The 20,533-nt window shown below is 34.1% G+C and overlaps 1 protein-coding gene across 15 annotated transcripts in view; it reads right to left on the minus strand.

Annotated features, from left to right (window-relative positions):
* The window catches only part of PPFIA2 (PTPRF interacting protein alpha 2), a 504,804-nt gene that overhangs the window by 412,968 nt on the left and 71,303 nt on the right, over nucleotides 1-20,533 (minus strand). For 10 of the 15 annotated variants that reach the window (XM_050749219.1, XM_050749222.1, XM_050749223.1 and 7 more), the window contains one exon: nucleotides 4,891-4,944. The exons of 4 other annotated variants lie outside the window; for them this stretch is intronic. In XM_050749219.1, the coding sequence (XP_050605176.1) occupies nucleotides 4,891-4,944 (54 nt within the window). Of the gene's footprint in view, nucleotides 1-4,890; nucleotides 4,945-20,533 lie in introns of those variants that run through there. One more of the 15 variants, XM_050749227.1, reaches the window with a different exon arrangement.

Below are 20,533 nucleotides of genomic sequence, written 5' to 3' on the forward strand. Positions count from 1 at the left end.
CCATCAAAGGGATTATGTGGTACTCTTACTTGCCTTCATTTCATCTTGTGCTTACATGAAATTATAATTGGTTTTTGCCAAACTATCCATTCAAGTATATTGTAAAATTCTGAAATCACTGTGTATTGTTTATCACAGTGTCTCCAAAACCTAACCAAATGCTATAGTATAGCCTAGCACATGGTGTATACTCAAATACATATTGAATTTGAAATAAACAAACAGGAAAATAAAAGGAAGTAATATAACAATATAAGGTTCAAGTTGAAAGAATTTAAATTAGGACACAATTCAGATTAATATTATTTTATCATCTTATCTGAAGTAAATGAGTAGAACATTGTCACTTTTGAATAATCAAATTAAGATCAGTTTTGTAGATGTTTAAACTCTAAGACCATTTACAATTTAAAATACATATAACTTGGTCTAAACAGCACCCTCAGAAAATTGAAATTGTTTTAAATTCTGTGGTGTGTTTATCCAAACTGCTAAGGACCATCAGGAAGACAATTAAAATGAGAACAGAAAGTACAATTCTGTTTCCTCAGTGGGGAAAAAAAAAACCTAATAGAGCTTAAGAATGTTCAGGACAGTGTATATATTAAACCCAAGGATATGAATTAGATGGGTAATCACTTATTCACCACACTCTAGAAATAAAGAGAACCATTAGCATTTAGGAAAAAAAAAACAAACTTAGAATATTTAAAAGTATTAAGTTCTGCAGGGAATAAAATGCATAGATCTTATTATTCCAAAGTAATAAATAGAAAGAAAACAAGGAAGAAACTGAATATCTTCAGTGGTATTCTTGCTATAATTACTACATGAGACAATGAAGTACATTTAATTTAAATCCTGATAATAACATTTTGTAAAATACAATTGAAACATCTTCACATTTGACAAATGTATGTTACAATGAAACATGCTCTGGAATGTCTCATGTAGTCTCTTTATTAGATTTTTGTCAATATCGGCCCTTAAAAGACATCAGAAATAATAATAAAGTAAATAGCTACTTAACAATCAAAATATTTTCCTAAACCAAATTGCAAAGAGAAACACATCTCATTGTGTATATACAGACTCTGCTTGAGTCTGTTACCACTAAACTTAACTCGTATGGCCAAGCTGATCCACTAAATCCTATCTATTGACTTATACCTAGTCCACAGTCTACAAAGAATTCTGGCACTAGGGCAGGGGTTGTCTTAAAAATTACACCCCTCTCCTACTGGCTCATGGGTTCAACACAGGAAGGGATCTTTCACACTGCTGGTTACACACTGACCTGACATCCACAGGCTCCAGATAGCAGGTTCATGCTTTACAGATATATAACAGAGTTCATGCATTGCACCCCAGTACTTCAGTATCCAAAGTCCTCTTGGACTGTAGCAGAGATGGATATATTTACCCTGGCCTTACCAGGGGTTGTCTGACAATGTGGGGCACTTTGAGTCTTTACAATTCCCAGGTTTTTTACATTTTAATATTGTTCATATTTAAAACACCAAAGACTATACAAAGTGGTATATTTACAAAGCACTATTTAATTTAATAATGAATTTTACACTTTCAATTTTGATTATCTAGTTTCTTTTCCTTTGTACTTCTATGTAAATGAATTATATGCCTGTACACTAGAGGTTAATCTGCGATCCAGTTTTTATGAATGGGAAACATATGCCATAATATAGAATATCTTTTGATGTAATTTTCAAAGACAGTTTCAAGTTAATATTTAACAGACACTATTTTTTCTCCAGTGATAAAAGCATTTATTATCTAAGATAATTATGTGATTTGGAAAAATCTACAAGTTGTGTTTGCTGCTACAATTCATTTCCAGTTTCTGAATTAAAATCCTTTTCAGAAACAGGCCATTGTAAAATTTTGAATCACCCTTGAAAATCATGAATGAGTAGTTTTCTTTTTCTTTATTAACATTAAAACTGAGACTACCTGAATTTTCAGTAAAATCTATTTAACACTTATTGTTAAAAATATTAATGCAAAATTCTCCTAGAGTTCTCAAATTTATTCTTACCAGATATGCAAATTTACTTATAATGACATTTGCAAATTTAACACAACCTTCCATATATATACCTTACCATTTGAAATAACAAACTCCACTCTGTTTTCTACTGCTTCAGAAATAACATTTGTGTGGACCCACAGCAAAATTTGCAATTTTAAATATACCATTAACATTTCAAGATACCTCTGAGATTTCTATTACACTGGCAAAGAAATTACTCGACAGCTATGCATCCTTATGAGAGATAATTCACTCAGTACTTGATGTATTCTGTTCAATAAATGAAAAAATAAAAGACTTTGAATTTCTTACCAATGAAAACATCACCATAGAATGGTTTCTACAAAAAGCATAGCTTTTGAAGTAGACAACAGTATTTTGACGATCTACTAAAATGACATTTTTTAAAGAAAGGAAAAAATATACTTTGGGAGGCTGAGGCAGGCAGATCACTTGAAGTCAGGAGTTTGAGACCAGTCTGACCAACACGGTGAAACTCTGCATCTACTAGAAATACAAAAATTAGTCAGACATGGTGACGCATGCCTGTGATCTCAGCTACTCACTAGGCTGAGGCAGGAGAACTCTTTGAACCCAAAAGGCAGAGGCTGCAGTGAGTCGAGATCATGCCACTGCACTCCCATCTGGATGACAGACAGAATGAGACTCTGTCTCAAAAATTATTTTTTTAATTTTAAAAAGGAAAAAATAATTTTAAAAACTTGAAATTGATTTAGATTATGTATAATTTAATCTGACTTTCAGTTTTCTAACTTGGAGGCAAAAACAATAGCTTCATTCATAGCTTTACTCTTAAATGATTGAAGTAACCCTAGATACTATTGAGCCAAATACCTAGATACCTTAGATATTTAGGGCTAAAGAAAATGACTGTTACATAGGTCCCGGCAGTATGTTCCAGATAGCTCCTTAACAATGGGAGACACTAAATTAATGTGTAGCAATGAACCCCTAGATTGCCTAAGCCCTTATGTACTCTGAAACTTTCAAGTTTTCCACTCTACAAAATGTTATAAAATAAGCACAATCATTGAAACTTCAGAAAACATAAGTATAAAATAATCATCATGGTATAGCACAGCCAAGAAAGAACTCCTATCTTCTTCACAGTATTATAAGTTGTTTTAAAAGGAAAAAAAATCTATCTATCTATCTATCTATCTATCTATCTATCTATCTATCTATCTGTGTATACATATAGATATATAGATTGATATACTATACATACATATATATATATAGAGAGAGAGAGATAAAGTTGTATAACTCATGCCTATTCACTTTTATTTATTGGGAATGACATTGATGTGGTTTGCCTTCAGGATACCATTTTTCCTTTCTGTGACCTTTATTTTCTCCCTGCAAAAGGATTCCTTCAACAACCAGGCCACATACTCATTCAATCTTTCATGTTTAGAAACATGCTTTCTTAGAGGGTGTGACAAACTAATTTATTTTACCATGTAAATAATGGATAAGATCTTTATCAGTACTTGCAGAAGACAGATATTTCATTTTGCTTCGAACAAGGGACAAATCCTTTGAAAATTGACTAATCTCTTAACTGTAGAATTCTTCCAGGAATCAGTGAACAGTTGAGGGAAGTATTTTGAAGGTAGTAGATCTACTTTTCTGATGTAAGCTGAATTTTATGGACAAGCACCGTGCAAGGCAGAAGGGTAAAATTACATCACCTAAGCTCTCACCTACAATACTTCAGTAAAAGACTGGCCATTAATCCTGTCAATATACTTTCCGGGTTGACTTATATGAAATCTTGCCTTACATTGTAATGTAATAGGTCCAGGGGATAAATATAAGCAGCTGTCTGCAGCCAATATATTTTTCCACATAAATACTTACAATAAAAATAAAAAGAAGGAAAAGGACTATAATATGTTTTTTAGCCATACTTTAGGAGCAACTTGATGAAAATTAGATAACACCATGAGACACATGAGAGTGAGACAGGAGAGAAAGAGCTACAACTGAAAGTTATCTCTTTAACAACTCACTGGTATTTTAATGGAGTTAAAGTACTTCACCTACATGCCCTATGTGAAGAATAGCTAAAAAAATGATAATACTGAGTTCTGTATGTTCCTCATTAAATTTCATTTTGCTAAATAAAAAACAAGTAATGATAAAAAGTATTCATTGACTATTTGTTGATATAAGTTGAATTTGGCTCATTACTTTACATATACTCTTTGAATTTATTTTGCATCTCAAGCATGAAGTCATAGGGATGTCATCTCTATCAGTGTTTTCTGAAATCAGACATCACAGAAAGGACTAAGATGTTCCAATAATAGAACATCAAGCTTTTGTTACTGCTTATAAATTATAATTCATAGAAACTTTAGACCACTTTATAAACTTTAATTTCCTGGAAGCTTCCTGAATTAAGTAGAAAAGAACAATATTGAGTCAATACTATTTATCACATGGACATAATTTTTCTCAGTAACTAGAAAAGATATTACAACTCAAATATTATACTCATATTTAGAATAATAAACTCTCCAATTAGTGTAGCCTATTAGTAGAACGTAAATTACAGAGATATTCTAATAAAGATTTTATTCCTATTTTTAAAACCAATAAATTGAGATAAACTTTTATGAGTTGTTAAAACTTTTTAAAACACCAGACCACACCTCAAAGCAATTTCGTACTTCTGTTATTAGTTACTATAATAGTCATATTTCTAAAAAGTACCTGTATATGACAAATAATATACAAGCAATCGACTGATGACCTGGTGTGTACACAATTCAATTCGTCAACGGTTAAATTTAATGAAGAATCTAACTTACCGGTGGATCAGCCCCCTTAGAACCAGCCAGCCCTCCTGTTAAGGATTCGATATCCTGAAAAGGGGAGAGGTGTTGATTGTAAAATGCTACTCAACAGCATGAAGAATCCCCCAATCCCACAGTGTAATAATTTATTTAGCTGCAAAGTTAGGGCACGTCAGCTTTTTTTTTTTTTTTTTTTTGCAATCTTGGACACTGTAATACTATACAAATAGTCTGCATCTAAAGATCTAGATATTCTCTCCAACTCTGAACAGTCTATAAAAAGAAAAACATATAAACAGATATTTTTGAAATATGCAGATGTTTCATCTTTGAAGAGCTGAAGTGAGAGCAGAAAAAAGAAAATTTAAGAAAACTTCAGTATAACGTATTATTTTCAAAAATATTAAACCCATGGAAAATGTTTAACCTAAAAAAAATTTAAAATATTTTCTTTTACTTTTTATGAATACATAATAGTTGTACATATTTATGACATACATATGATATTTTGATGCAAGTATTTGATGTCTAATAATCAAATTTAGGTCCATCGCTTCAAACATTTATCATTTCATTGTTTTGGAAACATTCCAAATATACTCTTCTAGCTATTGTGAAATACACAATAAATTATTGTTAACAATAGTCACCCGATTGTGCTACTGAATATTAGATCTTATTCATTTTATCTAACTGTAGATAAAAATATTAACCAAATCTTATTTTTTCACCCCCTCTCGACTAGCCTTCCCAGTCTGTGGTAACCACCATTCTATTCACCACCTCCATGAGATCTTTTTTTTATAGTTCTCACATATAAGTAAGAACAGGTGACATTTATCTTTCTGTGCCTGACTGATTTTACCTAATATTCTCCAGGATCATCCATGTTGTTGCAAATTTAAAAAATTATAACTATGGTCTAGTCTATTTCTACACATAGAATATAAAAATATAAAGAGATTGATTTTTAATCTCTAATAGGTAACCAGAGAAGGTAATGCTTGAGTAATGACTATAGTTGTTAAATTTATAAATGGAGAAATAGGGGACAGTGTGATAAGCTGTAGAGGCTGTGACCTGTTTATAGGAACAATTAAACCTCAGCCTTATCAGTTCTATGGCTTTGGTTCCAGGGTTATTAATGGTTATATGACTTATTCAAAAGAAGTTGCAATTCTAGGTTTTAAAGTAAAATCACCCAGATTTTTAGTGTTTGCAAGTGATTTAAGTTGTAAACCATCCCCCATCTCTCCCAAATGACAAAACACAACTCTCTGCTAAAAGGATGCTGGAAAGGAATTTTGGGTTAAATTGAATGGTTACACTTTTTGGCTAAAGATGTTTTCTTATGACTCTGATCACCTCTTATCTGTTTGCATCTAGTTGGAAAGACAGGGATGAAGAAGGGGGAAATATAGTTGCATTAAGAAAGCAAAGAAGAAGGATAATTAAGTCCTGAATGAAGTGACAGAAATTTAAATGCCTATGATGAGGAAAAAGGCCAATACTTGGATATCATTAAGACGACTTATGCTACTAATTCACTTAGGACTTAATCAAATGATTTTCCCCTTATATTGAAAAAGTGAGGACTCTTAATAATACAATATGGGGCTCGGATGAGCATGTGATGGAAACATCCAAGGAAGGGGACAGGGAAGTATGGCATTATAACTGCTTCTATCTGAAAATGTTAACTTTGAACAGGAACATAATGGGTAATGAATTTATTCATGCATAGTCTATTAAAGGTCACAAATGACAAGGAGTACTTACCAAGAAAATTATTAAATGGTCTCCTTTCTAATGGAAGTGTGTATATATTTTTTCTCTACCCAGAATCCTTTTGAGGAACTACTCATTCCCCACTCCCATTTTAGCTACAAAAGAGGCTAAAAAATTTGCTTCAAATATTGTAGGGACCTGCCAGAGAATTAAGGCAATATAGAATCTGAAAAGCGTAATGGTAGAGTTTAAGTCCTTGATTGTATCATTTGAGGAATGTTTGAAATTAGATGTTATCTCTGCCTGCAATTCAGCTTAAGATAGGTTTCTGGTTCTGAAAAGTAAAAATGTCCTAATTATATCTGCATTTTTGACTCTATTTGTAAAAGGTCCACCCTCTCCATCCTGTTGAAATGCTTTATTCCAACATCATGTCCAACACAAAAAAATCAATTCACCTAAATTATCTGATCTTACATGTTCTTTATCATTCTTATTGTCACTTAAGTAAATTTTGTCCTTGTAAAATTAAAACAAAGCATCAAACATATATATAAATTGGCAAGGAATATTAACATCCTTATCAAATCCAAAGATAAAACATAACTTAAAATTGTCTTAAAATCTCAGGAATGAACAACATTAGGTTGTAAAATGATTAAATATTAGATTTACAGATAATAAAACACACAGCTTGCACTGTTGGGTAATATTTCTGCTATGCCCATAATGAAAACAAGTTTCTGTTCATGTAAAATGTTTTTTCCAACTATACTTAAAATGAAAAAAAAAGATATCAAGTGCATTTGGAGTTAATACATGTCTTTCTTTGTAGAAAGGCATATAAGTTATATTAATGATGTAATTTTTAATGGAGCTATCAGAGGGATAATAGAGAAACTGATTTGGATAACAATTATTTTAGCAATTTACTCAATGCATTTTCTCATATTTTGTAAAGTTTGTTCATTAAGATTTCTTACCAAAGATAAGTTGTGCTGATTTTCAGATTTTTAAAATTTTAAGCTCTTTGTGATAGTCATGTCTTGAGAAAAGATGAGAAACAAGAATGTAGAAGATGAATGAAAAAGGCACTAAAATTTGTAGTTTTTAACACAGTGAATTTAAAAGCAAATTATGAATTAATGGCTCTAAATAATATACAGATGTATATTATTATCCTCTAAACGGGTATGTTGTAAATTGAATGTAAATCATTCAATTGTAAAAAAATGTTTGAGCTCATGTTCTACTGTGAGTATAATTTGAAAAAGAGTGTCCTACTTGGGTAGAGGTCCAGGTTAAACATGGCTTATCAGTTCATACAAAAGGAATCTTCTCAGGTGTGAATAATGAACATAAGTATGGATGGTTGCATTTATGTTGTAAAATTAGTAGGTAAAACAAATACTTTGAGGAACTCTGAACATATGATTACTACACAGCTTTCAAATGATAACTAAAAATGAGTCAAAAATAGATGGTTGTTGAATATTTTATCTGCAAAGTATAAGTAAAATCTTTGACAAATGTGTCTATTTTGTTATTTCAATATATTTTATATAGATAACAACAAAAGGGGACATCAAATAGTATAAACATTGACTTCCTAGAAAGTTTTTTTGACTTACTAGTGTAACAATATTGTTTGTTTGATTAAAACACTCAAAACATACTTTTATTTTTAACGAGGCTACAGCATTTATTTAACCATATTGTATACCATGTTGAGGTCATCATTTGTATCTAATAGCTAATAAAATAGCTACTACTCAGTGAACAGTTGCTATGTGCCAGGTACTCTTATAAATGCTTTGTAGACATTAATGCCATAATAAACTTCTGTTAGTTAATTATTCTCTCACTTAAAAGGTTAGATAGTTTACATAACTCACACAGTAGCATAGAGCTATTAAGAAATGGGTTATAAAACATATAGGACTCCAAATCTGTATTTTTTAAATTACCAGTCCTAGTGAACAATTTCATCCTGGTACCCTGGTGACACTGCACATATCTATGTTGGCGATGCAGGCAAGGCTAAACCATGGGCTGGTAAATCTTGGTGGAATATCCCGTGACCCTCCCAGAACATGGCAAAGGAAGCAGTCTTCTGAGGAGCTTCTACGCAGCTATTTCTTATTTGCATCCCTCACACCAGTGAGGCATGGGACTTTCCACCTCACACCTCCCTACACCAGGTCCCTCTTCAGGCTATCAAACCACTTTGGTGCAGCATGGAATTGGTTCTTCCCTAGCAGTGCAGCCCACTTCTCTTGTTGCCTATCATTTGACGCATCCAGTTCAGTGTTGTCCAGTGGAAATTGGGACCAGGACCAGAATTAGAGTGAGGTAAGTGAGGTACCTATGGTGCAAAATTTAAGTAGGAGCTCATTCTTCGGGTCATACAACTGCTGACCTGCACTTGTATAATCTTGATAGTGAGTACCTTATTAAATGTTGTGCCCTAAGCACCTCACTTGTCTCATCTGAGTCCTGGCCTTTCTAGGGACCTTAGGAGCTGAAACAGTGGTGGTCTTCCTTACGCTGACTGTGTAAGTAACAAACATAAATCCATTTGGATTCTGTTTATCACTCGAAAATGTAGAAGTGTAGCAAGCACCTACCCCATGTTGTTGCTCAGGGACTGCATGCTGCTTCACACTGGTATCCTCAATCATATGAATTTTTATCGTCAATGCTGAATGACATAAACTAGGATCTATTAATTATATAAAAAACTTCATTTTTAAAAAATAATTTCAGATAATGAAAGACTCATTTTCCTCTCCAAGGTATGAAAAACCTAAGTGGAGTTATTAGCCAGTCTTTAACACAGCTGTGCAGATTCAGTTTTTCAACATTGGAAAGTTATGGTCCTGGCACGAAAACCTAGTAAACCAAGGATGGCCAGTGAATCAGAAGTCTTAAAGCTTGGGAAGGTTGAGCTCCAGGAAGAGTGAGGTGATCAGTGTCAGAGCTCTAAGTAGAGTGAGACTTAGGGTATTCTCAGACTTGAGGAGTCTACATTGCAATGCATTGGTACTACTGGTTGTTCAACTGCACCTTTGCTCCCTGGACCCCTGCTCCAAGAATTGGCGTATTTTTCCCTTGACAAACACTTTGAATGATGGAGCTATAGAGATTAATCATATGGCTTTCAGTGTAAGCCATCAAGTTCAGGTACTGTAAATCTTGCTTCCTTTGTGTTCATGTGAAAAAAAAAAAAAGAATATTAGGATTTCAGGTCTTTCTCAGAGTTGTTGCTGGATTCTTATTTTTATCCCTGAAGAGCAGGATCAGCCAATTATGTTAAAGAAAAATATGATAAAATAGTTTGGCTATTGAATACAGTAAGAATGAACAAAATAAAATTCTAAGGAGTTAGTTGACTCTAGTATCACATATGCCACAAGACCCAAGATATCTTCAAACCTGATCGTTACATTTAAAGTTAATATCAGGTTTTAACCTTTCACTTGTTCAAAAAGTCACTTAATGTAATATGGAAATACTTAAAACATAATAATTGTTAATTATGGGCATTTTAAAATTTCAGATTTATGCATTGTTATAGGTTAAATTATGTTCCCTGAAAATTCAAATGTTGAAGTATTAACCCTCAGTACCTAAGAATGTAACTGTGTTTGAATGTAAGGTCTTTAATGAGGTGATTAAGGTGACTGATCCAGTATGACTGGTGTCCTTATAAGAAGCAGAAGAATCAGGGATGTGTGCACACTAAGCGAATGCCATATGAGAACACAAGAAGGAGGCAGCAATTTCTAAGCCAAGGAGAGTGGCCTCAGAAAAAACAAAATCTGCAAACACCTTTATCTTGGAATTCTAGTCCCAGAACTGTGAGAAAATACATTTACATTGTTTAAGTCACTCAGTCTGTGGTATTTTATTATAGGAGCCCTAGCAAACTAATGCATGCATAATTGTAATTTGGGAATAGTTTACAGATTCTTTGGGAAAAGTTATCATATTTCAATATAGAGTACATAAGAGTCCATTGAGCAGTCTATAAAAAAGTCAGTATCAGTGGGATCAATGTGAAATAGTAAAACAATCATTTCTATCAAATGGTTATATTTAAAATTATTTCAAGTCTTTAAAATATGTAATGAAGTATTATAAATATGTTAAAAGTTTACAAAATTTATTGTATTCAAAATATTGAAAGTAAGCATTTCTCTTATCTCCTTTATAGAAAAATTCCTCAAAATTCCCCCCCCCCCACCACATTCTGTTGCTATGCCCTGTTGCACCCACATCACTGCAACTCCTCTTATCAAGGTTACCAATGACATCCTATCGTTCAAATTTAATTTTTCATGTTCTGTCATCATATTTCTTGATCACTAAGCTTCAGTTGACACAGCTGACTAGTCCATCTTTATTGAAATACTTTTCCCTTTTGGCTTTCATTTATTTTCACCCGCTACATGATTTTATTTAGTACTGTGGCTCTAAATATAATGCATGCTGATAAATTTTGAATTTCTATCTTTAGCTTCAACTTATCCTCTGAGATTCATACTGCCACTTCAATCTCCAGTTAGATGTATTATAGCCATGTAAAATGCAATAACGCAAAATTAAACTATTGATTTCATCACAACTCTTCCCTTAAATTAGGTTCCCATCCCAGTGACTGCCATCTTATGAAATGACATCACCATTCACCCAGTTCCTTAGGTCCAAATCCATCAGCAAACACTACTGAGTCTATTGTAAAAATACTACTTGAATTTGACTACATGTCACTACCATCATTCCTGTCATACTAATCCTTTGGACTACATCAATAATATCTATCACATAAAATGAAAAAAATAATATATATATAGCTTTCTAACTGTTGTCCATGAATTTCTTCTTATCTCTCTCTCCCCTATATATTCTCCACAGAGTAGCCGAACTATCCATTTAAATTGTAAGTTAGATCACATTGTTGTCTTGACCAAAACCCAACAATAGTTTCCCATCAATCTTAGAACAAAACACAAACTTATTGTTATGCTCTGCCATGTCCTGTATGATCTGGCTCTTGGTTATCTCTCTGACCATATATTTTGCCATTCTCCCTCCATGCTGCCCTCTCAGACACAATGGCCTCATTACTATTCTAAAAAAAAATTCAAAATTTGGCTTCTATCTCAGGGCCTTTGCACGTGCCTTTCCTGCTTCTTAGGGTGCTCATTTCTAGACGTCCTAGTCCATTTTGTGTTGCTATAAAGGATGACCTGAGGCTGGGTAATAAAAAAATAAAGAAAGAAAAAAGGTTTATTTGGTGCAGAATTCTGAGGCCAGGAAGTTCAAGATTGGACTTCTGCATCTGAGCAGGGCCTCAGTCTGCCCCCACCTGTGGCAGAAGGCCAAGGGGAGCCAGCTGTGTGAAAGAGTGAGGAGGTGCCAGACTCTTTGTAACAACCAGCTCTCATGGGAACTAATAAAAAGAGAACCCACTCACCCCCAAGGGAGGGCATTAATCTATTCATGAGGGATGACCCAAACACCTCACAGTAGGCACCACTTCCAACATTAGGTGTCAAATTTCAACATGGGGTTTGAAGGGGACAAACATTAAAACCATAGCAGTAGATATCCACCTATTTAACTCACCCACTTCATTCAGATCTTAGCTTACACAGTAAAACTCTGAATGACCTTCCCTAACCAATTGTCTAAATCAGTCAAGGTTCCACCTGAAAAACTGATAAACTCAGAGACTATACAGAAAAGCATTTAATAAAGGGATGATTTATAGAGGTATGGATAGTTTGCAGGGTCCAGAGGAACGGTGATACACAGGGACTAGCAACAGCTAGACATTGTAACCACCCTTAAACCTAAATAAGTAAGGTACAAGAACAATTTGGTCAAGAGTCCAGCAAGAGGTGACTACCTATCATCAGCTTATAGAACAGCTTGCCACACAGTGGAGACTCAGTAAGTGCTTATTGAATAATACAATTACTGAATGAATGAATAAAGTATGTGATATTATTTTACATATATAAAAAGCTGAATCTCAGAGTACATATGCTGAAGTGTGTCTTATTTTTGTATAACTGTATCACTTTGAAAGCATGGCTCAAAGCAATAATGTTTACACAATAAATCTTTAAAAAATGCCTGAGTGAATAAACTAATAAATGACTTGCCCCAAATCATACAGCTGGTGAATGCAGGAAAGAGGCTTTGAAATCCCAAGTGTTATAACCCCAAGCTCAGTGTATTTTCTGTTCCATCATACATCACTAATGAGACATCCTCCTAAAGGAAAAATCCCTCAACTCTGTATTTTCTCATCTCTTGAGGTACTAAGTTTCTATATATTACATGGTTTCCAGTACATCAGAAGGAAAAATACAAAATTATTTAATAGTCAACAAACAATACATTAAATTCATCCTCTGGTTAAATACTGCCAATGCTTCCAATTAAAGGTCTGACACCTTAATCATTGTACAATCAATACATCAGTGCTTGAAAATTTGACCTAACATGTGTGGCTGGCATTAATAAATGGTTCAAATATGTTAAACTAAAAATCAATAATGTTTATTTTTATGTAACATCTCATAGTGTGTCAGTTCACAGCACTGGGAATAAGTAACAGAAGATAAAATTTATGTTAAACAAATCATTCACTTTTTCACACGAGGCTTAATGGAAACAATCTTTCATCACCGAATAGCAGCTCCTTAAGGCAAGCATCCAAATAATGAAGCTGAGTTTGTTAATGAGGCATCTTCCTCCTCAACCAGACTTAAGCGGTTAGTGTTTCCTTGGCAACATTACAGGGTAAATTTCCTGGGAGACAGAGAATAAGCAGGAAATACACAGACCGATTTTATAAATCTTTCCTATGTAATCCAAAAGGTGTCCTATTTAATTATTCTTTAAAATAAAAAAAGGGGAAATATCTATTTATTTGAGTATAGGCCAGCCCGAAACTGAATTTTCCTTAAGCCACACAATTAATTCCTTCAAAAAAGAGCAATTGAGCAAATTTTGTGGTTGAGGCATTGTGCTCTTCCTGGGAGGACACGAGGAGGAGTAAATCAAGGTCACAGGTTTCATAGCATTCAGAGTCATGACATGCTTTCTGACTTTAAGGATTTTTCAATCTAAAAGCACATAAATCTGCAGAACAACATTAGGAAGAATTTTGAGAAATGTGGTGTTAAAATTATAACAGACAAGGGTTGTGGTGGTAAATGTTATAGTGTGACAATTAGGTTGGGTATTTCATATTGCCAGATTATACTTTATTTTTGAATGCATACCAGGTAAGTGTCTCCAGGAACTGGTTGAGTAACATAATAATTAACACTTATTAAGCATTGACTGAAACAGACACCACGCCAAGAGCCCTACTGCCGCATTAGGTAACATTGTAACTCTCTTAGCCATTATTATTTCCACCATTTCAAGATGATGAAACTGGGTCTTTCAGAGTTTAAATGACTCAACAAAGGTCACATAGCTAATAAGTGTTCTAACTAAAGAGGCTGATTCCAGAGGCAATGATTTTTAACAACGATGCTCTCTTAAATGAATTGACATGTGAGAAAAGAGTAGGGAGGACTTCTTGGCATGCATATGGTGACTTGGAAGAAAACATAAATACTTATTCACTGTCTGAAGAAGAAATGCAACAAATTGCAGGCAGAATAATTCTGAGGTGGCTGATATCCTCTGATGGGAGAATGATTATCCCTGATTGACCTGTAAACGTAAGAGCTGATAACATTAGATTTAATAAAAAAGTGAAATTCCCAAAATCTTGGCTATATATTTCTAATTTCAAAGTCTTCTATCTGAATTCAAACCTAACTAGGGAATATAATGTGTATCAAAGACACAAGTGTTTCCATAGCACATAGAATAGGGCTTTCTGAAGAAAGTGCCAGAGATTCAGGTTCTATATTTTCCACTTTATAAATTTTGTGTGTCGTGTTTTCTTGTCCATTCCTTTCCATATGGCTGAGACAATAAAGGGAGTGTTTTGCTAATTCCTGACTCAGTCTCAATCAATTTCTCTTTTCCAACTTTTCCACATGGATGCATCCTTGCTATCTCAAACTCACCATATCCAAAGAAGACATCATCTTCTTTACCAGCCATTACTATGGCCAACTGCCAATTTCCTATTCCTGTTGATGTTTTCAATAAGCAGTTAGTTATCCAATCTAGATTTATGGATGTCAATAGAATTTTCCCTCACTCTGGTATCCATATACCAATCCAGTCTAGTTTTCCTTGTAAATATCTGCTTAGTTGATTGCCTCCTTTCATTAACCACTGCATTTACTAGCTTAGTTCAAAACCTCACAAAACCTCATTTTATTTTACCCCCACCCCTGCCTTTTTCCAAAATAGTGTCTTTGTTGAGTTCCTTTTTCCACGCTCACTTTTATATCATCTTTTCTTCAAATCAGTTCCCAAAGTGTGACCTGAGGACCACCACCACCACCACCAGCAGCAGCAGCATCACCCAGGAACTCATAAGACACGCAATTTCTTGGGTCCTACCTGAGTTCGGCTGCATCTGAAACTGTTTAACAAGCCCTCCAAGTGAGTCTGATGCAGGCTAATGTTGGAGAACCATGGCCCCAGAGTGACGTATTTTAAATGCAAATATAGACGGGTTACTTCTGTACTGAAAATACTTCAGTAAGGTCCCCATGCCTAGGAAGGAAGGATAATCAAACCTCTGTACATGTGGTTTTCCATCATCATCATACGTTTCTGAACTACTTTTTCACTTCACCTTTTACCACTTTCCAAAAAAGAAACCTTACCCTCCCTTAATGTGACAAGTGTTTTTTGTTTTTGTTTTTGTTTTTATGTTTCTGTACCACAGATTATTATGTCTAGAAAGCCACCCCTACCTTGTGGGTGAATGTAATTCATCCTTTGAAACTCAGTCTAGGTACCATCTCCTCTGGGGAGGCTTTCCTGAGTCCCTCAGCCTGAGGGGAGGGTTCTACTCTAGCACAACAGAGGTACTGTCCCAAGAAACTTTGCCTGAGGGGTGGTCAACAGCTCTCCAATTTTACTTCAAGCCTGCAAAATGCAAGACACATGCAAAAATAGACAGCTTAGTGATCAAGAGAACAGGTTCAAGTCTGGCTATACTACTTACTATCTGTGTGACCTTAAGCTAATTCCTTTATGTTCTTTACATAAAATAAATCAATCTATGTCCTGGTACCCAAATTAGAAAGGTTTGGAATATTTATTATAATAATTGATGTTAATTTTTGATAATTCACGGAAAGGTACCTATTGATAACTTACAGTAAACAATATTATTATTCACACATAATAATGTATATGTAATAATACATAGGCACAGTCTAGTTACACATGTATAAAATAAAGATAGGCTATGGATACAGATTACATAAAGATATATGTTAAAACAGATAAGCATTAGAATATAGGTTTAGACCTGTATAGAATAAGCATTAGAATAAGATCCAAATATAGACTAATCTTAGGTATAAATCTCCATTAGATTTCTAGAGATTATTTTGCCTGAAAGGGAAGGAACCCTAAGATCCATTTTATTTCCCCACATAGTCTTATAACTTTTATGCATTTCTATGTCTTTGGTTATTATAGATTTTTCACCAATGTCATATTAAAGCATATTATTTCCATTCTTCCTAATAAAAAAATGAGCAATCTTTTTGCTGTACAGTAAAAACTATTTATTGGGTAACATGTATACCATAAACCCATACAAATTTATTCCTCTTTAAATGTGTTATTTGATATCGCATGTTTATATACCATGATGTGGGAAGCTTTAAGTATGTTAGAAATGTGCTATAGCCACTGAGAAGAAGAATTCAACATTTAAATGAGAATATCAATATTATAATCCTAGATACACATAATTCATGGGAGACTCACTTTTGTTTGGTGAATCAGAGGCTCAATTACTGTAATTCTAATTTACAATTAAATCTTCAATTACATGATGCTTAGATCTTCTCCTATCTGACAATATAGGACAAGTAACTAAAAAAATATAATACCATATACTTTAATTTTAAAAACCAGGTTTTATTTTCAACTCAGTAAATAGTAGCCTAAAATACCAGATTAAAAAAAAAAACAAACAAACTTGGAGATTAGCCTATCTGAAGTGATTTTTGTAAGAGGAAAGGATAAAACACTGTCTTTTCCAACTGTTAATAACTGCAGTTCCACTGACTGTGGTACCTAACGGCAGTTTATCAGTCTGATTCATAAATAACCACAAGGCAGAATTTTTTGTGAACTGAAAGCAGAAACAGGGCAAGTGGTTTACAAAATATCTATATATATCTGTTTTTAAAATAGATACTTCTAATAATAGATATTTCTAATACATATTTATTTAACCATATCTCTCCCTTACTAGAATTTAGGTATTAAGTCAATTAATATAAACAGTTTTAAGGTAATCATAATAAGCTGGCAAGAAAACAGATGATCTATATTCAAATTCAAGTTCACACTTCTAGAAAAAATTGGCATAGGATTTTTAGCTGAATATTAAGTATTTTATGCTCACACATTAATTTTGGAAATAAGCCATGGAGGAATTGGATTGAGCTAGGGGGAGAGATGAGATCTTAAATTAAAAAAAAAAAAAACAAAAAAAAACCCTGCAATTAGCAACACTATCCAAAATCAGATATGCAAAATTTTTGAAAGGAAGTCTAATTTGGAATCTAAGAAATATGCAGAAAAATTCCCTTTGCATTGCTGTTTTCTTTGGGAAATAAATTTATCAAGTTCTAAATCATAAGTGAATTTCACATTTATTTTTCATTTTTTAGTTTAGTTTTTGAAATAAGTGATGATCATAATGTTAACAAGAAATAGCAAAAGAACATATGATTTATCTATTTTTCTTCTGGACAGCTCCATTTCCATTGACGCTACCAGGATTCTATTATGAATAAATGTTTACAATACCAAATAATACTATTGAATGGAAATGTAATTGACTGAAATCAGAGCATAAAATGCATTGATGTTATGCTATTCAAGTAATTGAGACTACAGCATAATGTAGGAGTCATAGAACACAGCATAAAGCTGGAGATTTAGAGTCGATGATAGAACGTTCTAGAGTCATTATATGCTCTACAGACAGTGTTGTTCTCCTTTTCATCCAATCAAGCTCCCTCCCCCCAAAATACAACTAAAATAAAGCTTTAAAGTTTATAATATTCTTTAATTTACTGGGATCAATTTAGAATATTTTATATATTTATCTCTCCTTTCCTTAATATTTCTAGGACATATTTTTCATTACTTATACTTCCTCCCAAATGTAACTGACAGCATTCAAATGAGCCACACCACCAGGTAAGAATTTCAAAGCGCATACAACGCTAAGTTCCTCGGGGTTAGTGCAGTGGCAAAGTTCAGATATCTCTTTTGCTTGATAGCAATCAAAACAGACAATACAAACAGTCCTTACTTAGTGCAATACAGTGTTAACTGTCTTTACCTTGCATGGCTCCATGAAATCAGTTACCATAAAGCAGGGACAAGACTCCCCTGGTTCTGACATGTCCAGGTTTCAGTAAACCCAGTACAGTACCACTCAAAGCAAGAATATAGTGACATTTTAATGGTAGATAAATCTTCATTCCTTTGCCTCCAGCATCCCTTAAACTGGATTGTGAATCTTGAATGCATAGTGAAGTGGCTATGTAGCATAATATTAAAATTGGAATCTTTCTCAATTTTAGCTTTGGTCCAAAGGCCAAAAATAATGTGGTGATGACCAGTGTTTCCATATCCTTAAGCAAGGAGCTACATTAAGCCATGTGAAAATATTGTAAAGCAGATTCTGCCAGAATTGATAAGCATTGTCTCTTAATGAGAGCATTATTGGCATATTAGGGAGGGAATTTCTTCATGGAAAGTAAACTAAATTTGCATGTCAGGATTTTTGGCATCTTTACACTTACGCTCCAAAGCCTATTCCTGTCTCTCACTCTTCGCCCTCCTACTCCTCCTACCCCAGCACACAGAGTTGTATATTCCTGAGGACCAGATTGGAGCTGCACAGTGGGCGGTGCATCTTAAAGTGCTTGACCTAACAGGAATGTCTAGAAAAGTAAAGCAACATGGCCCATGGGTAAACGACTAAATTCCATCCCATGTGAAGAGTATATTAATTTCCTATTGCTTCTGAAATGAATTTTCACAAATTAGTGACTTAAAATAACACACCTTTATTCTTTTACAGATTTGAAGGTTAGAATCTAAAAATCAAGGTGTTGGCAGGGGCTGTGTTCCTTCTGGAAACTTCAGAGGATAATCCATTTCCTTGCCTTATCCAGCTTTTAAAGGCTTCATGCATTTTTTGGCTTATGGCCTCTTCCTCCATCTTCAAAGAGCATTATTTCAATCTCTAGTTCTATCTTCACATCTCTTTTTCTAACACTAACCCTTTTGCCTCCTTCTTATGAGGACTCTTATATTGGATGCACCTAGCTAATTCAGAATTATCTCTCAAGATTCTTAACCTAATGTCCTCACACCCACAATGTCCCAAAGGTAACATAATCACATGTCCTGGGATATAAGATGCAGACATTTTAGGGGTTCCTTATTCAGTCTATCACAAGGGGGAATTAGAAATATAAGCCAGAACAAGCTTGGCTTGAATGTAAGAATACCTTGGATTCAAACCAAATGAAACTTTCTTGACCAGCCCAGTTAGGATTGACCTCTCCACTCACTTAACTTCCATTATACTTATTTTCATGTATATATTGCCTTATATTATCATTCTATGTGCTTTATTTCCATATAAATTCTAACCCTCTTAGCATAGGTTTATCCATACCTCTCTATATTCTGTAATCTTTCAATAAATATGTTGATTCAAGAAAAATAAATGGAAAGACAGTTTCAGTGGGCAGTTTCCTGTGTGTGGGAGGACTCTGCCTTAAAGTATCCTATTTCAGTACCTGAAATTCTTTTTATTCTTTTCTGTTTTCTATTCTGTGGCATTGAATGCTCAGGCACAATGACAAGATAATACCTTATTGGAATTAGTCACCAATACTAAGTGAATCATTTCAACAGATTTTGTCTGATGTTATGAACCTCCACTGCAAACTCATTAGGAGAAAGTACATAGTTATTCTTTTATTGTCCAGGTTGCATTTGCCAAGTGTCTTTCACATAAGATTAATTCAACAAGGGCCTATTAATGCATAATAGTTAGCTAAAAGGAAACTTTAATTAGCTGTGGAAAGGAGATAAGTAACTTTTGACCAGGGGAAATAAGGAAGAAATTGCCAAAAGAGAGAGAAGAAAAAGATACATTTTATTTTATAATATTCTTTAGAATGTCTTTGGAAATTATGATAGGAAGCCTCTAAAATTGTTCCCAGTGATTCTTACCTCCTGGTATTCATACCCTTGTGTAATCCCCCTCTCTTAAGTGTAGATGTTTAGACCTAGTAAAAATATGGTCAAGTGTTGGGATGTCTTCTTGCCACTTCTGAGATTAGGTTACTATAGACTGACTTTCTTTCTCTCTCTCTTTCACACACACACACACACACACACACACACACACACACACCTGTCTGGGGGAAGCTGCCACACTGTATGGCTGGATGGTGTGTCTTTGTGGTAGCGAGCTCTTGTGAGATGTGGTCATTGAAAAGTGTGGCACCTCCGTAACCCCTCTTGCTTGCTCCTACTTTTGCCATGTGATGTGCCTGTTTCCCCTTTGCCTTCTGCCATGATTGAAAGCTCCCTGAGGCTTCTCCAGAAGTCAAGCAAATGCCAGCACCATGCTTCCTGTAAAACCTACAAAACTGTGAGCCAATTAAACATTTTTTATTTATAAATTACCCAGTCAGGCATTTCTTTGCAGCAA

The sequence above is a fragment of the Macaca thibetana genome, chromosome 11, assembly GCF_024542745.1.
Source record: "Macaca thibetana thibetana isolate TM-01 chromosome 11, ASM2454274v1, whole genome shotgun sequence".
NCBI classification, from domain to species: Eukaryota; Metazoa; Chordata; class Mammalia; order Primates; family Cercopithecidae; genus Macaca; species Macaca thibetana.